Here is an 18941-nt window from a genome sequence, read left to right as displayed (position 1 = left end):
CAAAACCAACCCGCACTCGTGTGGCGATCGGGAAACAATGTGTACTGGTCTACTGGTGTACACTGTACAGGTGCTGGTGTAGGCTACTACCGCGTGCAGGACTGATATGGAAACAATGACAGAGATTGCCATAAATTCTGGAATGCCAATTGATGTTAATTGCAATGGCAAAATGACAATGATATAAATCCTGCGGACCGGTGAACCTTCAAAAACCAAAATCCACCGTAAATTTAATTACGACAAATGCATTCAAGTAAATTTTAATATTGGAAACTTCTTTCAATGATACCTTTTTGATACTATATATTTAAATGTGGTCCTATTAAAGTTTCTGCAAGGCGAAGCTGGCGAAATCTTGTTAAAGATAACTAAACTGATTGTGATCGTCCGTTATGCTTTGAAACTAATTCGGCTTTGTTATGTGCTATCATATATTTTACTGTCACGTGTGTCGGTGTCTCTAATTTGCACTGTCGGAGCGTGTCCGGAGAGATATAACTTGCCCGAAACGAGTTGTAGGTTACTTTTACAGTTTATTATAACACTTGCATCATTGTGACGTACGTTCAATGTAGACCATCAAACCTTTATTCGTCTATTGCGACACTATACAAAAATACGTTTCAAACTTCTAAATCAATTGAAAATTCGAAGTTTTATTCCTCTAATAAATGGACAAGCACACAACTTCTTGCATTTTGGAATTGCGGTATAAAATTCTAATATAACTGGCGGACCGGCAGTAAACTTACCGCGGACCGGCACCGGTCCGGCGGTCGAGAACTCAAGAACCACTGAGCAGCAAAGACTATTGCAAGAACGAGGAACGAGTACTCAAAGAATACAATCAAATTCAATCGTTACTACGATCGTGAGCTTGCAATTATTATGGCGATTTTTGTAACATGATTCGGTAAGTCGTCCGGTCATACCGGCGTTATACGAGACAAGTATACTATAATCACGAGGTGGCGATGTCGTGTCGCGCGCACCAAAACGGTATTGCCAACATAGAACGTGTCTCCTTCGGAGGAATAGGAACTTTTCCGACTTGTAAATCAGTAATCCGCAATATAAATGCACTGCACACACTTCTTTCACTTTATAGTAGGATTTATAGACTGAAGATAGAAGGAGGGTTGCAGCCTAATCTATGGCATCGCCACAACAGCAACGCGGTTGGTAGGTATCAATATCAGACATGGGGTAATCGCGATTAGTAATCGTAATCGATTATGACGATTACAGCATTTTCAAGTAATCGTAATCGCAATCGATTACATTCGAAAAAAATCCAAAGTAATCGTAATCGTAATCGACTACTTCACACATCTAATCGATTTCTTTGTGAAAGAACGATTACTTTTTATTTGTACAATGAATATGACATAACCGAACATTCGTGAACAAGGAAGAAATATTATACCAGGTTATTGATAGCGCTAACGGTTGATTTTCAAACGCCACTGCTCAATATTACGTCAGAAGTATTAGCTTTGCTCGTCCTTGCGTAAGAAGTATCCACAGTCCCCACGTATTTAATATATGTTCGTTGTATATACATTGTTTTGTGATTGTTAGAACAGTGTAAGCCATGTTGCATATCAGGTTATCAATACACTTCAGACGCCACTACCTCGCATCAAGATAATAATCACCACCACTTTGCCTATAGTTTCAAATAGTAACTTATGTATTGATGTTTGGTTATGCTTAGTTAAACGCAGTTCGACCGTTGCTGCTTGGCGAGCAGTAGGTCTATCTATGTAGTAGTATACGTCAAATAACAGATTACGATGGTTAAAATCAACAGCTGCTGATATATATCATAACCGAGCTGTTCTTTGCCGTTTCTCGTAAGGACAATTTGCAGTATCTGTATTAAGTGGAAGGTCGAATTTTAAGTTCACTTCATCTTATTCACACATGGCTCTACTTGAAACGGGCGCCAATTCACAATTCTTCACTCGACATTTATACCTGTCGCCATTGCCATCCACTTATACACCATGTTAGCGTGGGTTCTAGGTACAAGCAGGACCAAAACAGCAATTCGCTCCCCACTCCAAACGTTGGTATTGGTGAAGTTGTAACCAAGACACAATGTTCCGAGTCACAAGTCAATCTCACTTTTATAGTTTTAACTCGAGTCAAGTCGACTCATTTTCAAGTTCACCCCCGAGTCAAGTCTGAGTCCAAGTCAGCTAGTATAGGGTCGAGTCCGAGTCATAGTGTTTGACTCGAGTACGAGGCCAAGTCGTTATGTTCACAGATCTGTTTTCCGATCAATCCGGTTCAACCCACTTTTTTTCAACACTGCTCGAGTGATATAGAATGGTTCGTATTCATAATATAATTATTTTCATCAGTTTTCACAGTTTACGGCCCTATTTCCAAATATCAGTACTTATAGACGAAATACAAATAATGTGGTAACTTTACTATTCTTCGAAGTTATATGGAATGTCTGTCTTATTGGCCGTTCTAGTCTCGAGTCATATGACTTGGTTCGAGTCATGCCTAATGACTCGAGTCATGCCAAATGGCTCGAGTACAAGTCGAGTCAATACAAAAATTGACTGAGTCGAGTCAATTCACGCATTTAAAAAAATGACTCGATTCAAGTCTAGTCACCAAAAAATCGCGACTCTAGTCGGACCCGAGTCGAGTCATGACTCGAGTCATTACAGCCTTGGGCATTCGAGCCCCAATAGGGTGGTCAGTTTTCAAGTTGATGACTGAATTTCGTCAATAATATTAGTAATTGCATTATATTGCTATTCATTCAGATTTACCGGTAGTGCTGGGGGCACGTAATTCATAATTATAGTAGGCTTACCATACGTCTTCTTTTAAGAGGATTTGTCCTCTTTTTTGACTTTTTTGAAAGTGTCCTCGGACGCCCTTTTGTCCTCTTTTTTGAGATTTTGTCCTCTTTATTGAAAATATAGGTCAGATTCAGAGCAAATTGCGAGTGATATACCGCAAATTAGGAGAGAAGTGAAGCTCCGGCGGGTATTTCGGAGTGAAAAACGGTGATTTTAGAGAAAAGATGACCTTTTTTTTTTTTTTTTTTTTTAGTCATCCACCTGACAACGTGGAGGGTAAAACGGTATTTTGAGATCTGAGCGGAAAAGATGAGCTGTTTTTTTTAGTCAACCGATCGCAAAGTCGGAAATATTCACCGGTTTTTAAGAATCCTTCTCCGGTTTTGCAAGTCTGAAATTTCTGAAAAAGTGTCCTCTTTTTAGATTTCCAAAATATGGTAAGCCTAAATTTTAGCATCTGGTAGGCTGTTATAATTACTTTATTGTATGTTGTTAATTCGTGAACTCCCGTCCTCTATATAATCAAAAGATACTGTAGTCGCCCAAACGTAGCAGACTGAAAGAAAAACTTTCGTGAGACGCGCCCACAAATTGTCATGTCTTCATGCCTCTGTGAGTGCCGCGGGTGGCATTTGCATTGTTGGGGCTTAGATTGGAAGGACCGGACTATTCGTCACGCCCACAGAACGCGGCTACTGACAATGGACACATACCCAAAGTTTTGGCCAAGGTCATTCTTTGGTAGCACACTTTGTGGAGTTGCATGTTGGCCGAAATTGCATACGTCTTTTGGTGTGTCGTGGCGGGGTAATGACCGCCACCGAAATGCCTATTCCTATGAATTATGCATGCTTTTTTTTCTTGACGGGGAGAGGTATGCGTTTCAAAGTTATTTAGAGACATTAAATCCCGAAGCTCGACGAAAATTTTCAAGGCAATTAACTCTCTTGAAAATACTCTATAATAATGTATGTTGATTTACGAAATACTTTTGAGTCCCCTTCCAGCTCTCTCCCGGTCCTATTGGGGAGTTTGGGGTGTGGCAGTTACGGACCTGGCAAGAATGCAAATCATTGGGTGCGACGAATAGGTCTGTATAGAGTTGGGCAATGGGTGCATTATGACGTAACACGCAAATGACGTATGATTTATAAGGAAAGTTGTTATCTCATTAGACCTTTTCATCGCAAGCCATATATTGTCTTCCACTATCTCTTCTGAAATTAGTTCTAAGAAGCAAAACAAATGTAATCGTGAGTAATCGTGATTACTTTTGAAATGTAATCGTAATCGTAATCGACTACTTCCTGATTTTGCTGTAATCGTAATCGTAATCGTAATCGCGGGATTCACAAGTAATCGTAATCGCATTCGATTACATTCGTGAAGTAATCACCCCATGTCTGATCAATATTACCTACTTGAATTGAACACCGACACGGTAGACTGGATATGGCACAATTTGGCAAGATAAATGCAATAAATTGCACAAGTCGTTAAATCCAATCCCTAACACACCGTAAAACTACTACAAATGCAGAATTTGCAGACTACGATTTTTTATCCCCCAATTAGACTAGCCAGTCACTCACCTCGAGCGAGGAAATGTCAAATGCGCTTAGCCTTCCGCTGGCTTGCTCCGCGATGGATATCTACAATGATTCACACATAAACCCATCGGCAATGAATGAACATGGTGACGTAACCAACACACTAAATACCAAAGCTTACCCTTCGATCTGGTTTATCAGAACACCAAAGGGCCGGCGACTGGCCGCGGTTAACAAATGCGCTCAATGACGGAGAACGACGTGGCCTTGTAGGTGTATCAATATTTTCAAACGATTCGCTGAATTCAGCGGATTCGCCATTCGATATCGTGGGGGATGTAGTGAACACTGATGACTCTCGACTGTAAGGACTTAAAGGCGGTGCTTCAACGTCGGAGGGTTGATTCAACTCCCCGACAGGTTCATCTTCCTCCGAGCTGCTGTCGGTTGAAGAAGTTGTCTCCATACTCAGACCTTTCCCATATAACGCATCAATGAATTTTGATTCGTTTTCAGTAAGCCTACCGTTAAGACTTGCAAGTACGTATTATAGCAAGGATAAATCTGTTCAATATACCAAGCAGTAGGACTCGTTACAATTTGTTATTGCATTCACCGTGACTGCATATGATTACGAAATCCTGGCCTAGATTCTGCGAATCCTTTTCATATCACACCTACAGCAACACTCACTGACCACTGACCAGTGATTACACGAGAACATACTCAACACCACTATTTCAAGCAAACAATGAAGCAATACACTAATCCCCCAACTCCACTAATCCATTATCGATCTGATAACACATATACTTCGACGACGTTGCCGCAAACTCCTACAAGCAGATATCAGATCAGTAAATCTCCTCACCAATATCGCTAAATACGACATAAAATCCAACCAGGAGATTCGGTTGATGTAGCACACATGATCTCAGCTGAATCGCGCAAAGAAAGGGACTGTGTGCTTTGCCTAACTAACCAAACACAATCGGATCAATGCAGATATATCGCGACAAAACGCGAAACCTGTAATATATCATGAGGATACGAAATTCGGATTTGCCAGACAGAGCTAATAAATTTATTACATTAGTAAACAGTTTGTTTTCAAGACAAAGAAGCAACGCCTGGTTTACTATGCCATACTATTCCTTTGTTATAGCGGGATAAAATGCTAAAGTAACGCTTGGTAGCCGTTGAGATGATTTTTATTCACGGAAAGTACCACACTCCTTTAATACTACATATACTACCGCTACGTCGACGCTAACAGACATCGTTACGAAGTATGTAAAAATTATATGAATGGGATAACTGTGCGAGTAACCGAGTAGTGAGTATACTTCTGTTGCGTAATTTTTCGCACTGGTGAGTTTATATGCCAGCCTCCGAACGAGACATTCGGCCACTAATGCGCGATCGCAGCCCAAAGGTTTGTAATACTTTTTTGAATTCCCACGATGCTATTGTGACGTAGTCGTGTTCTGATTGGGGCCGGTTTCGATCTGAGCATGAATGTGGCCGTAAGCAAGAACTTGCTAAATGGCTCCATGGAATTTATCATGGACGACGGAACACAATGCATCTCTCGAGACATTCACTTTTCATTGTGCCCAATCGCCAAATAACAATCATATTGCTTGGATACAACTTATTTTTATGCACCATTCCGGGCATAAGCTTGACTTATCGTAGTTTTTTTTTGGTTCTGATTCTCATTTTGGATCTGATCCTATTCTCAATTCTAGAATCAGGCATTGAAGCCGAATCCTATTTGGATCCCTTTTTTAGGACTGGAGCCGAAGCCCGAATAATAGCAATTCAATGATTTCATCGGTATGGCGGCATGCGGCAGGGATAATGTCCAAAATGTAAATAACAGATGTGTTCCATTATTCCGCAACGCCCACTAAGTAAACGCTAGCTGATATATGGTAATGGTTGATTGTTTATTCTGCATTCATACTGAGCGGCAGACGCCGGGCATGGAAATGTGCGATCATATAGACATGATTGCGTTTAATTCCCGCTGTAAAAATGATTTGAATCGCTTTTATCGACGCTGTTGAACGTGGGTCGATACCGAGAATGTCAAATGTGTACCAAAACGAAGAATGTTTTTTTAAAACGATAAGCAAATAGCAGGTTTAGTACATGAAGTCGAGTAATCGAATGAATCGGCAATTCATGCATCTCGATCCAGTCATATAGCTGGTCGATATATTCATCCACTTGAGTGTACCTACGTTGCAGCAGCTATTCACACTTCAGAACCTTGCGTCTTCACACCAACTAGTTCGGTTACGAGAGTTATCGCTTAGCTAGGCCTACTGCGAGGGCGTCTAATTAGCCCTGGTACACCCAAGCATAAGCGCATCAAGTGACTGTGCGACCATAGTGTCCTATATGGTGTCGACACAAGCAAATCTCACGGATCAGTGAAATTGTATCACGTCACAATTTCCATTTGGCTACAGGCAATTTGACGGTCATTTTTGACCGGCTTGCCGAGCATTAAATTTGGTAAAACGGGTATCAATCGAAAGCTGACTCTGCACTGATGACGAAAATATAAATTTTATTCCGCTTGCGGACCTGGAACCCCCACAATCAGCCTCGAATTTTTCATTGTTATGGAGGTTGGCATTGGGACGTAACGATGCTTTTTGGACCTTTTTCTCTTGAGCTACACTCTCGTTTCGCCAGACAGCATTGTTGCGTCATGAGCTCCTCTCTCGTTTCGCCAGACAGCATTGTTGCGTCTCAATGCCAATCTCCATAACAATGAAAAATTCGAGGCTGATTGTGGGAGTTCCAGGGCCACGAGCGGAATAAAATTTATATTTTCGTAATCAGTGCAGAGTCAGCTTTCGATTGATACCCGTTTTACCAAATTTAATGCTCGGCAAGCCGGTCAAAAATGACCGTCAAATTGACTGTAGCCAAATGGAAATTGTGACGTGATACAATTTCACTGAGCCGTGAGATTTGCTCGTGTCGACACCATATAGGACACTATGGTGCGACGTGCGTGTGTTACCGGAACACGGAATATCACATGGTTTCTTGCGATTGCCAGATAGACGTTATGATTGCGGAGCAATTCTCTTCTTTCCATAGGGAAGGTTGGTGTTTTTCTTGTGCGGTATTGTGCGGTATTGACATACTAGACTCGCGATTTTATCAATTCAGCCTGATGCGAATGAGATCGACGTAACAAATCGCGGATTAAACTTTAACGGTACTAGTTGAAACTTTCGTTAGCATACTTGACCAGCGGGAAATTTCGAAATTCACGAGGCCTTGACTCCATCCTTTGCGAGTGGCCATCGCCTACGAAGCTACGCTGTTGCCGCACTTGCTAATCAATCAATCCACAATGGCGACAACGAATAACCAGCCATCAACGGAACCGGTGTTCAATATAGTCGCGTTACCACATTCGGCCGCATTTAAGTAAAATTAATCCATAGCTTAGACCCCATACTTCACAGCGACGATTCATAGATGTCATGACTCATGATTGTTGGAAACTTTAAAATGTAGTTCCACAGCAATCTGCATCAAACTACACATTCAGGTGAATCACTCAACGCTAGATGTCGCCGATGTACCATTCTTGCCTTCTCGATTCTTGCTCTCGAAACTTTAAATCAGGGGTGGCCAACCTTTTTGCTAGTCACGGCCGCATTTCGATTTCTCATGTAGCCGACGGCCGCATTCCAGGGGATAGTCGTAATGAACTAACTGGACGCCAAATAACCATGTTAAACTGTCTATGTCAATTTCCGGCGAACTCCGGATGAATCTATTTATTGATACCGGTTTACTATACGCACCGAAATCACTAGTTGTCAAGTAAAAAGCACCTGGGATCCGTTATGGTCGCGCGACACGCGAAGCTTTTTTCAGACTCACGAATGAATTTGGTCATAAATATTAGTAGTTTCACATATTACTATCACACATTTATCCTTTCGCAGCCCATGTGATCAGATTCATCGGTAAAGTTGATGGAAGGGGTGCTTTCGAAAATTTATGGCAAGTTATAAATAATGACAGACCTTCGGGTGGGCCAATTGTTATTAGTCACTTTGTTGCATGCTGTTATTTGTATTTATTGACATCCCATCAGGATTGTCGGAATGTCGGTATAGTGGAAAGATATTGGAATCTCCCAATCGTATCAGGAACAAATTTCTTTCGTGAGGAGCAAACGATTCCAAGTTGATATTTCTATATGGGCCGCATCATGTTCCTCTGCTGTTCACATAGTGCTGAGGGACTCAGATTGCAAAGGGCGTTACTATATCAAAATCGGAAAATGAAGCAGTATTGTATCGCGCGCAGCGCGAAGAAAATTCCGAGATTAATTATAATCTTTCAAAAATTCGGGAGTCAATTCGTAAATTCAATTTGCATGTCGACGGCCGCCAACACATACAAATTGAATTACGTGACGACGGCCGCACAAATTCCCTTCTACGGCCGCAGGTTGACAACACCTGCTTTAAATTGTTTACCGTATTAACGAAAACCGCATCACATCGCGGACCAGGCGCAAGGAAGAGTAGGCTATTCCCTGTACTTGCAGCTTTTTGCTAATCGCACTACCAAAGTCAAATTTTCTCACAGTATAGCGAGTCTTTTTAGTAGATTTATTTGTATAAAATTATGCAGCATAACCACAAGGGAAATAGTACCAGCAGTCACACGACAAAGATCGTGGAAAATAGTACTACATCGGACCTATGCTTTGCATTCCGAACGGTTCTACGCGATTCGAAGTCATTCGCGGAGATGCGCCTTGCAATTTCAGAAGCTATCGCTGGAGATTGACGAATCAAAATGATCATCCAAGCTCCCAGTTTCTGTTTCAATTTGAAGTAGTTGAATCAAGCCTTCGAAATCGTTCGTTCTAATCTTACTCTGTAGAATTTTACACCAATAAATTTACAAATATCGGAATAGGATGGCTGATTGTAAGAACTGCTTAGTGCCAGAGTTGTAACCAAGTCTCGAGGTTCCGAGTCACAGGTCATTCTCTGATTTTAACTTTTGATGCGAGTCAAGTTCGAGTCACGGATTTCAATCACGAGTCACCAGAGGGTTCTTTTTATGATTGCGTTTAGCACGAGGCCTATTTCATCCGCACCATGTGCTGAAGAAGAGGCAAATCAGGACGAAATATAGGCCTACATAGAGTTTTGATGTCGACACTTGCGTAAATCGGCTTCAGCTTCCACAGCATTGTAACCGACGAGTTAATCCCTTAGCGAACACGCTGGAATAATAGTAAACACGACCTCACAAACCAATTCATAATGGCAGGATGATTTTCTAACCACCGTCAACAAAATGCTTAAGAGGTGAGTCGCTGGTTGTACATAGCCGGCTATACTCTGGCATGGCTGCTATGAATATCAGACTCCGAAGTTGATGGTTAATAACTAAGGCAAGTTTTGCAACTTTTGCGACTTTTTTTACAGCTTCCGACATCTTCCTAGATACTCAGATTCAGAAACTATGTACCATGATGTTTTAAGCTGTTTGGAGGGATGCATAGTGCAACTTTTTGCAACTTTCTCTATTTTTCATACCAATTTTTACTGCAACTTTTATCAAATAATGCGTCAGAATGTGAAGGAGTGATTTAAAAACATGCTATAAACTATTTCTAGTATGGTTCTATTCTCTTTGATTTGCTATAGAGCTGAATGATGGGTTAGCTACATCTCACTGTTATCTATGACACAATGGCTTGCATGAAAGAAGTTCAACTACTCCTGCCAAGCACGACCGTTTCTGAACAATATGTAAATAGATTGTTTTAATAATTCTGTCGTTTAAATTTAAGATAGTTTCCCATTTCACGAACGCGCAGGCGAGACCGCCGAAAATGACATCTTCATTGGGTCACCTTATTCAGGCTATATTGATTTAGTTGAAGTCGCCAATAGTGAGTTATTCTACAACGCCTTGGGTCAAGTTTGCAGACTTACGGGGTTTGGGGTGTGTTATGTGACTTATTTTAGGGTAGGGGGTTATCGCTATACAGTTTGACTTTTTGGAGAAAGTTATTCCGGCATTGCGTAATTTTCTTGCTGTGTTCCGGGACAATATATAGTTTTTGGCGGTCTCGCCAGAATGTCCGTGAAATGGCAAAGTGACAAATTTGACAGCTCAGCAGGAACTAGGCTACACAACGGAAGCTTTTGAGTATCTCATACCCTTCTAATTCAACGAAAAATATAAATGCAACTTTTTACAGCAACTTTTCTCAAAATTAGGTGCAACTTTCTCTCGATTTTAGTGCAACAAAAACTTGCCTTGTTAATAACATATAACACACAGCATCCCACATGAAAAGTCAGAAAGATATCGAATCAGAAGGTTAGTGTCGATCACTTGAATGCTCATGCTCACTTATCGGACGAAGTACATTTTCTGTTAAACCAATCACCGTGCGTACACCGTCGCGCGGTGGTTGGTCGATATAAATACGCGAAGTATACCTGCCCGTGATCTTCTCCCGACGCTTGTCGCCGGCGTCGCAATCCAGAGCCGGGTTCATCCGTATTTTTTATGATGAATAGATTTCGATATCGGAGTTCTTGTCGAAGGTATTCCTAGAACGGATACCGAATTTACGTTGCCTATCCACATTGCGCACATGCATCGTAATTCGTAAGGGTACAAAGTCATGTATTCTAGTTTCAGACAGAGAACCGGAATAAGACGATTCATGCGACCCTTATTTCATCCCGCAACCTCACTTCATTAATTGGAGTTGCAGCTAGCAAACAGTTACTATGTATGTAGCACAGTGGCGTAGCAGCCACCTGGTGGTTGCGGGGCCGTAGGCTGCCAGGGGGAGGTCAAATGTGAGGTGATGACTTTTTTTTAGTCAACACAAGATTTCCTATAAATATAATTGAAGATTAAAACTATTTCAAAATTAGGGCGGCAGTTTCAACGAAAGCCAGGGGCGGCAGCGTATCGTCCTACGCCACTGCAATGTAGGTACTGCATGTCCTTGTAAAAGCGCCAATTGTGATGCATTCAGCATCCCGGACAAACCATCGGCAAGAGTGCGCTACGTATCATATAATGGTGACGTCGCAATAGTGATTTGACATCACTTCGTCGAGGAAGCTAATTTTATCATGGTCAATTTACATCATGGTCAAACCAGCATTGATGCAGCACTTCCTGCCGTCCGTCATCGACAGTTTGCACAGCATTTTATAAATATCTAGGAAATGCCCGATTTGAGTACAATTAGGGCTTGTGTATTTGAATCAGATACGATCTCTTTGTCATTCGGTTTGGCCCAGCCCTTGTCGTGCGGATGTTCGGAAACAAAAGCATAAACGCACATGGGCGTTCGAATTCCGACCATGCACCAGAGACTAAATAGGATGCTAATGTCTTTATTAATGATGATTTAAGGTTATGATTACCTGAAATAGATCCGAAAGTATGATTGATGCGGCTTCTTGTTCAGAGAGCCGTATATTCCAGTGTCCTGGTAAAAAAAAGTTGACAATAAGCTCTTACGAGTAGGGTAAAAGACTTCGGATGGTGCGAAAACTGCCCTATCCACAACGCACCCGCAATTATGATGTACTAACTAACTATACATGAAGATCAGTGCCATCATGAGCTAGGAATAGGATTATGAATAAGAATATATCGTCGCAGTGGAATCAAACTGACTTATGTCCAGTTTTCAAATTTGGAAGGTCCACTTTTAAAACTTGAAAATAATCAAGTTTTTGAAAAATTTTCATTATTTTTCGGCCATATCTTGGCCGTGGATATGTCTGTTTCAATAATTCAAAGTTAATCAGGGCCAATATATGGCTGAAAGAAGATGAAAACCTTACGTAAAGTCAAATTTCTCAAAATGTGTAAAATGGACATAAGTTACTCCTATTCCACTGCGACGATATATACGTTGCATATTTTTGTCCTTGACGTTTTTGCGGCATATAACACCGACTCATGATATACATACACAAACACATGATCTGTGCGTAATGCATGCCATGACATATGACAAGGACAAGCAACGCGCAGGAATAGCCTCAAAAGGCTTTTTAAATCTTGCACCACTCCTCCATGCTATCCCAGTAATATTGAGCGGCAAGCGGGGAGGCTACGAAGCCACGCACACCATATTGACCAGGTCGTTGGTCTGATCCGGCCGGGGATTGAATCCACGGCCTACCGATCAAGAAGCCGGTCGATCGACCATTACGCTATCTTATGTATATAAAATCGACTCAGTCGTACTATAAAGTTTAGAAAATCAATCTACTTGTAATTTTTACACACAGAAGACTCTTTTAAATCAAAATACAGCTACATGCACTATATTTAGGGGTAATAGACTTATCACAGTTACAGATTTTCACGGATATCATGTACATGTACATAAATAAACTCCAGTCATGTACATAACTATATCTATATACCTAGATACTCGAATAACGTGGCATTAATTCAATCAGTTTTACGTCAACCACCTATTGTAAATTTGAAATATTCAGTTAGAATATAATATTATTGATATACTTTAAATCATGATTGTTTTTTTTGTAAGATTTTCGCCTGTAAGCTATTTAGTTCAGTTTCTTCAAAGGTTCCAGCAATGGTCTGATATAATATGTACAATTGTTCATCTCATCTGCCTTGATATCTTTCTTTTGTTGTTCTGATGTCTTGGTAGAGCCTCTCCCCTTGCTAAGCAACAAGATGATCGGAAAATAAATCAAGATTTCTGAAGAGGAAGTGAACTTTTATGCTCATGTTTGTGCTCAAGTGTTCGATATGCAGATACGAATTTTCGGACCAACTGTTTGTGGTTGGGTGCTTTATGATCATCTAGAAAGTTTTTATTTACTACATCTTAGGTGAAACTACATGCAGTGAACTCCTTCCTAATGTAAAATTGGAATCTTTCATCGGAATTCGAATATACCAGATACCAGATTTAAGCTTCTCGTTTGATAGGGTTACTAGGTATACCCACTTTGTTGACTCAGCGGAAAATTATCCATTTACCAGTCAAAAGAAAGGAGACGCATATGAGTATTGTAGCTAAGCCTTCCAAAGACAGATTTTATAGTTTTATACTCCTCTTTAATCTTGGTAGAATGACCAATTGATACGGGAGAATATGTATTTCCGTTGTGCAAAAGTACAATTTTCAGACTTGACAAACTGCTTTTTTGATAAACAAATATTTCGCAGCATGCCGTGTTAATATTGATAGAATGACTGAGAATGACATGACGGTTCTTCATAGTCAATTAGTTATTTATGAGCAGTATAAAATTAGAAAAAACTACGATTTTCTTCCTACACAGTGAAATATTTAAGGGTAAATACAGTAATTTTGGACTTTTTTAGGGGTATAAATATCTTCTAACAAAGAGCCAATCTGACAAAACTAATGTGATATTCGTAATCAGCAACCTCAAAACCCTAGAAACGGCTCTCAGATGTTCTGCCAAAAAATAATAAAAAATTCATTTTGTTGACCAGTGTTATCATTCAACTTGTTCCAGAAGTTACCTAACAATGTCAATCTGATTGTGATTACGAAGAATTATGACCTCATAAAAATAAATTATTACATTTTATTGTCTCATAGATATTAAGCATATATACAAAAATAAAATATCATTGATGATCAATATGTAGCGACCACAAATTACAGGAAAGATTTGGTTACTAGAGGATATCAAGTACTGTGTTGCTGGATTTTGTTGAAACTATATGCATATCATGGATTGTTATTACCGAAAAGTGACTGCACTCAGCGGTTACTGTTGTAAATATATACTTCCTGTATACTGGTATAGTGTAGAGTGGTTTCTTGTCACTATTATTATGTTTTTAAATCGTGGGGGAAGGTGGAAAATAATAGTTTTAAATTATCACGAAACTCATATAATGAATTCGTGACTAATACCAAATTTTTTGGATGCGATCACATCCCTCCAAACCTCTCTCCTAATAAAACAGTACCAATAATAAATAATCATGCATGAAATATCTGTATAATTAAACTACCTGTAGTTATTGCACACGTAATGAACCGGGTTGCCCAAATTTCAATGAAAACAGACCACTCCCATTCCTCCACCGTTTCGCATTGTACTTCCACGGCTTCAGGACTGTCCGACCTGTCGGAAACGCATACACCATGCTTTACGAACGTTTACAAATCCTCCAATTAGTCACTTCCGTCAACAGCTACACAACCACAGGCTCTACGCTTAAGCTCACCTTTTACGTTTCGGACGGCAGCAACAGTAACAACAGCACAGTAGCAATAAAACGAATAACAACAACGGGAACCATACGATGCATGTACTTCCGATCCAAACGCAAGCATAGCTGGATTCCATGGCAACCACTTCGTAAAGCAGCGATGGTTGCAATTGCAATAGTAGCTCTCTCGTATACACGATCGTTCACACTTCACTTGTTGACAGTCCGGAAATAATATTCAGATACATGTAGAAAACGCGCTATACATATTTACATTATCTAACATACCACCTGCAAGAGTGTAGTAAGAGAACCGGCTAGGTCAGACTCGCCGTTTTAGTTTGTGCACAGTGCACACGCAAGGACTGCTGATAAATCTCGAGGCAACACTCAACACCACTGATGCCTAGTGCGCCTAATAAAACGAGCATCCTGAACCACTCTCAGGTGATTTAGGCGCTCGCCGAGCTAAATATTTCCGTGTTATTCTACTGACAACCGCCAACATTTCGAAGACGGAACTTCGCATATATCCGACGGGCATAATTCACATAACTTCGAAAATGATTATAAAATAGTATCGTCAAGTCCTGTTGGTGCGTCTGCTGATGTTCTTTCCAATTCGCTGCTAGTGGTTGACGATATGAATATATTATTTAATTGCATATTGAAGGTCCTTAACTTCGAGAGTCTCTTCGGTTATATATAACTGCATGAAGAAGCACGCAACTCATTGATGTTGAAATTATATCATTTAAAATGAAAGGCGACATGGCGCTGGAAGGGTAACCCTAAAAGGAGGGACCGCGGAAACTGCGGAAAACGCGGAACTCGCGGAAACGCCCCCTAAAACGCGGAAACTGCGGAAAATGCGGGAAACCTCGATTCCTAAAGCGCTGAAACAAGAGGAAAACGCGGAACGCGGAACAGTCGGTCATTGACCTCTATAGATCACAAAGTAGCCACTAAAACGAGGAAACAGAGGAAAAGGCGGAACGCGGGACAGTCGGTCATTGACATTTGTGGATCTCATAGAGGAACTCTAAAGTCTAAAACGACGAAGCTGCGGGACACCAATGTTAGAGTGAGGCGAAGTAGAACTCATAAATGGCAGAGAACTGTTGATGGCGCTTCTTCGTTTTACAATACAAAAATTTATAAACGTCAAAATAAATTGTTTTTTTTCTTGGGAGAGACGGATTAGGGTTGGAGGAGGGGGTATATTAGGGTTACGTGAGGGGGATATTAGGGTTGAGGAGAGGGGAGATATTAGGGTTGGAGGAGAGGGGGATGTTAGGGTTAGGAGGGTTAGGGTTAGGTTAGGATTGGGGTTATGATTAGGGTTAGGTTAGGGTTAGGGGAGGTGGGATATTAGGGTTAGGGGAGGTGGGATATTAGGGTTAGGGGACGTGGGATATTAGGGTTAGGGGAGGTGGAATATTAGGGTTAGGGGAGGTGGGATATTAGGGTTAGGGGTTAGGGTTAGGTTAGGGTTATGATTAGGGTTAGGGGAGGTGGGATATTAGGGTTAGGGGACGTGGGATATTAGGGTTAGGGGAGGTGGAATATTAGGGTTAGGGGAGGTGGGATATTAGGGTTAGGGGTTAGGTTAGGGTTATGATTAGGGTTAGGTTAGGGTTAGGGGAGGTGGGATATTTGGGTTAGGGGACGTGAATATTAGGGTTGAGGGAGAGGGTGATGTTAGGGGAGGCGGGATATAGGGTTGGAGAGAGGGGGATGTTAGGGTTGGGGAGAGGGGTGATATTAGGGTTGGAGAAGAGGGTTAGGGACATGATATCCCACCTCCCCTAACCCTAATCATAACCCTAAGCTAACCCTAATATCCCACCTCCCCTAATCCTAACCCTAACCTAACCCTAATATCCCACCTCCCCTAACCCTAATATTCCACCTCCCCTAACCCTAATATCCCACCTCCCCTAACCCTAATCATAACCCTAATCATAACCCTAACCTAACCCTAACCCCTAACTCTAATATCCCACCTCCCCTAACCCTAATATCCCACCTCCCCCAACCCTAATATCCCACCTCCCCCAGCCCTAATATCCCACCTCCCCAACCCTAATATCCCACCTCGATGATCGACTGTCCCGCGTTCCGCTGTTTCCTCGTTTTAGTGCCTACTGTGTGATATATAAAGGTCAATGACCGACTGTTCCGCGTTCCGCGTTCCCCTCTATTTCAGCGCTTTAGGAATCGAGGTTTCCCGGTTTTTCCGCAGTTTCCGCGTTTTAGGGGCCGTTTCCGCGAGTTCCGCGTTTTCCGCAGTTTCCGCGTTCCCTCCTTTTAGGGTTACCCGCGCTGGAATACGTTCATTGCCCAATGCCCATCGAAATACGGTAATCGCTTACCATGCTACGCTTTGTAAACAGGTATCGCTACTGAGATATGTAGTGTGTACTTTTGTCGTAGCGGTAATTGATAGCTGGGATTCGCAAGCAAATTTTCTCTGTTTGTCTGAGCGCGGGAATTCACGACAGCAGTAATGTATCATGAATTTGCACACACATCACAAAAATAAATACGCATTGTAGAAGATTGTCGAAATATGTTGATTTTGCAAATTCTAGAAAAGTCAGGATCATACTGCAGCTGCCAGTATATAAAGATATCACTCAACATAACCTTGCCCGTGTGAAGATATACAGCAGAAACTATTAAATACAGTATAAAGACGCCGATTTACTTAGAATTCCACTGTCCATTGAGTTTCTATCTACTGACTGTCACATTACTCATTCAGAAAATGATGCTTATGTATCAACTGTGCGGCAATTTTAAGATCTACTGATCTCGTTCTTTTCACGACCGAAATTCGTCTGTATCCTCGTACAACTACGGATTGGTGACATACAATGAGCTGTAATACAAAGGCTGCGTTACGAGCTGCGCTTATCACCTAGATGTCGACTTAGTTGGATACAACGTGGATACTGCCAGTTGAATTCGAAATGCCAGACGAACGAGGCGAATTTTGCATGATGCTTCTCGCGCCGACGGCGTTTGAAATCTCTCGAGGCTTCACTCGAGCTATCGTAGCGTTGCAAAAATAACAGCGCTCAAAATACGTCCGGCGCCAGACAGAGATGGACGTGCGCGGATTTGGTTTACGATTTAAAAAGATTTTGGGCGGATTTGGATCGTATAGGGATTTAGGAATTTTTACAGCTGGGTCCTAATTTTCCTGTGACTCCTGCATATATGTCAGTCTTTATCGGATTTGAACTTGTATTTGGCCTTGACACGAGGGGAGTTGAGCTCGAATGCAATCTGTGCATGCCATTTATTTACATGCTCTGTGGGCCAATGTGAACATCTAATTAAAAGATTACTTCAATTCGTTTCGATACGAGCCATACGACGATATCTTTTCATTATATCGCAATCTTGTGGCGTTTTGGATTGACAAACAACAAATGACTGACTGACTGGATGAATCCACCGGCTTTGTCGCAATGTACCTGATTCGATTCTCGTTGCTATAGCGACCTCGAATGTGGCGCTTGCTACAAATTAGGCAATTGAGGCGCGCTGAGAGCAACGGCAGGCGTTATGGACTGGCTGTAGAAAACGGTTTGAGAAATCCGGTAAATAATACCTAATTGAGCATTTGAGCAATGTGCACTCAAATAAGATACAGAAATACGTGGTCACGTCGTAGTAGTTGGGTTACCAATTTACCATACGTCCTCTTAAGCAGGGCATGGTATGGTATGGTATGGTATGGTATGGAAGTATGGTATGGTATGGTATGGATCGATATTTTGGTACGGAATATGGAATAATGCAAGTATGGTATGGAATGGAAGATTTTAATCTATGGTATGGAACGACATTTCCATACTTCCATACTTTGATGTTTTATACATTTTATCGTGATCTGTACAAGCTTCATGAAGCGTACGTTGTTCGCTGTTCACGGAATACGCTCGCTTTTGTTATGTGTGAACGTGAACTATTGAACGCTGTAGGAACAAATAGGCCTACACACGCCTGTGCAACGGTTTTAGGAGCATTTGGAATGACATGATTTTGTGATGTATTAATGGCAACAGTAATGTTGATCCTATATTCCAGTGGTCGGGAACCTTTTTCGTCCAAAGAGCCATATTGACCCTATATTTTCCATTCTAACTCCCAAAGAGCCAGACAGTCAATCAACTGCTACGTCACAATTGAAAAATCGTGACGTCATGGCAGCGTAAATTCGAAATCTCTACATGGGATTCGTCGTTTGCACAGTATTTTC

General features: G+C 41.3%; 1 protein-coding gene and 2 long non-coding RNA genes across 5 annotated transcripts in view; 2 read left to right on the top strand and 1 right to left on the bottom strand.

Moving 5' to 3' along the window:
• The window catches only part of LOC145448158 (microtubule-actin cross-linking factor 1-like), a 157751-nt gene extending 142792 nt beyond the window's left edge, over window positions 1–14959 (bottom strand). The window contains exons 1-5 of one of the 3 annotated variants that reach the window (XM_080326497.1): window positions 14684–14959; window positions 14468–14580; window positions 11848–11912; window positions 10900–11013; window positions 4424–4483 (exon numbers count right to left, since the gene is read on the bottom strand). In XM_080326497.1, the coding sequence (XP_080182623.1) occupies window positions 4424–4483; window positions 10900–11013; window positions 11848–11912; window positions 14468–14580; window positions 14684–14805 (474 nt within the window). In that variant the 5' untranslated portion in view covers window positions 14806–14959. Of the gene's footprint in view, window positions 1–4423; window positions 4484–4562; window positions 5061–10899; window positions 11014–11847; window positions 11913–14467; window positions 14581–14683 lie in introns of those variants that run through there. The other 2 variants (XM_080326498.1, XM_080326499.1) reach the window with 2 other exon arrangements.
• Window positions 1–18941, top strand: part of LOC145448180 (uncharacterized) — a 453937-nt gene that overhangs the window by 136287 nt on the left and 298709 nt on the right. The window lies entirely within an intron of this gene.
• LOC145448181 (uncharacterized) lies at window positions 16208–16474 on the top strand. Its single transcript, XR_013917823.1, has 2 exons — window positions 16208–16299; window positions 16334–16474. It is a non-coding gene; the product is annotated as an uncharacterized LOC145448181 (long non-coding RNA).

Source organism: Botryllus schlosseri, chromosome 10, assembly GCF_051294905.1.
Source record: "Botryllus schlosseri isolate E-star chromosome 10, Bs_hap1, whole genome shotgun sequence".
Taxonomy (NCBI): Eukaryota; Metazoa; Chordata; class Ascidiacea; order Stolidobranchia; family Styelidae; genus Botryllus; species Botryllus schlosseri.
This window is presented reverse-complemented; position numbering and strand designations above follow the sequence as displayed.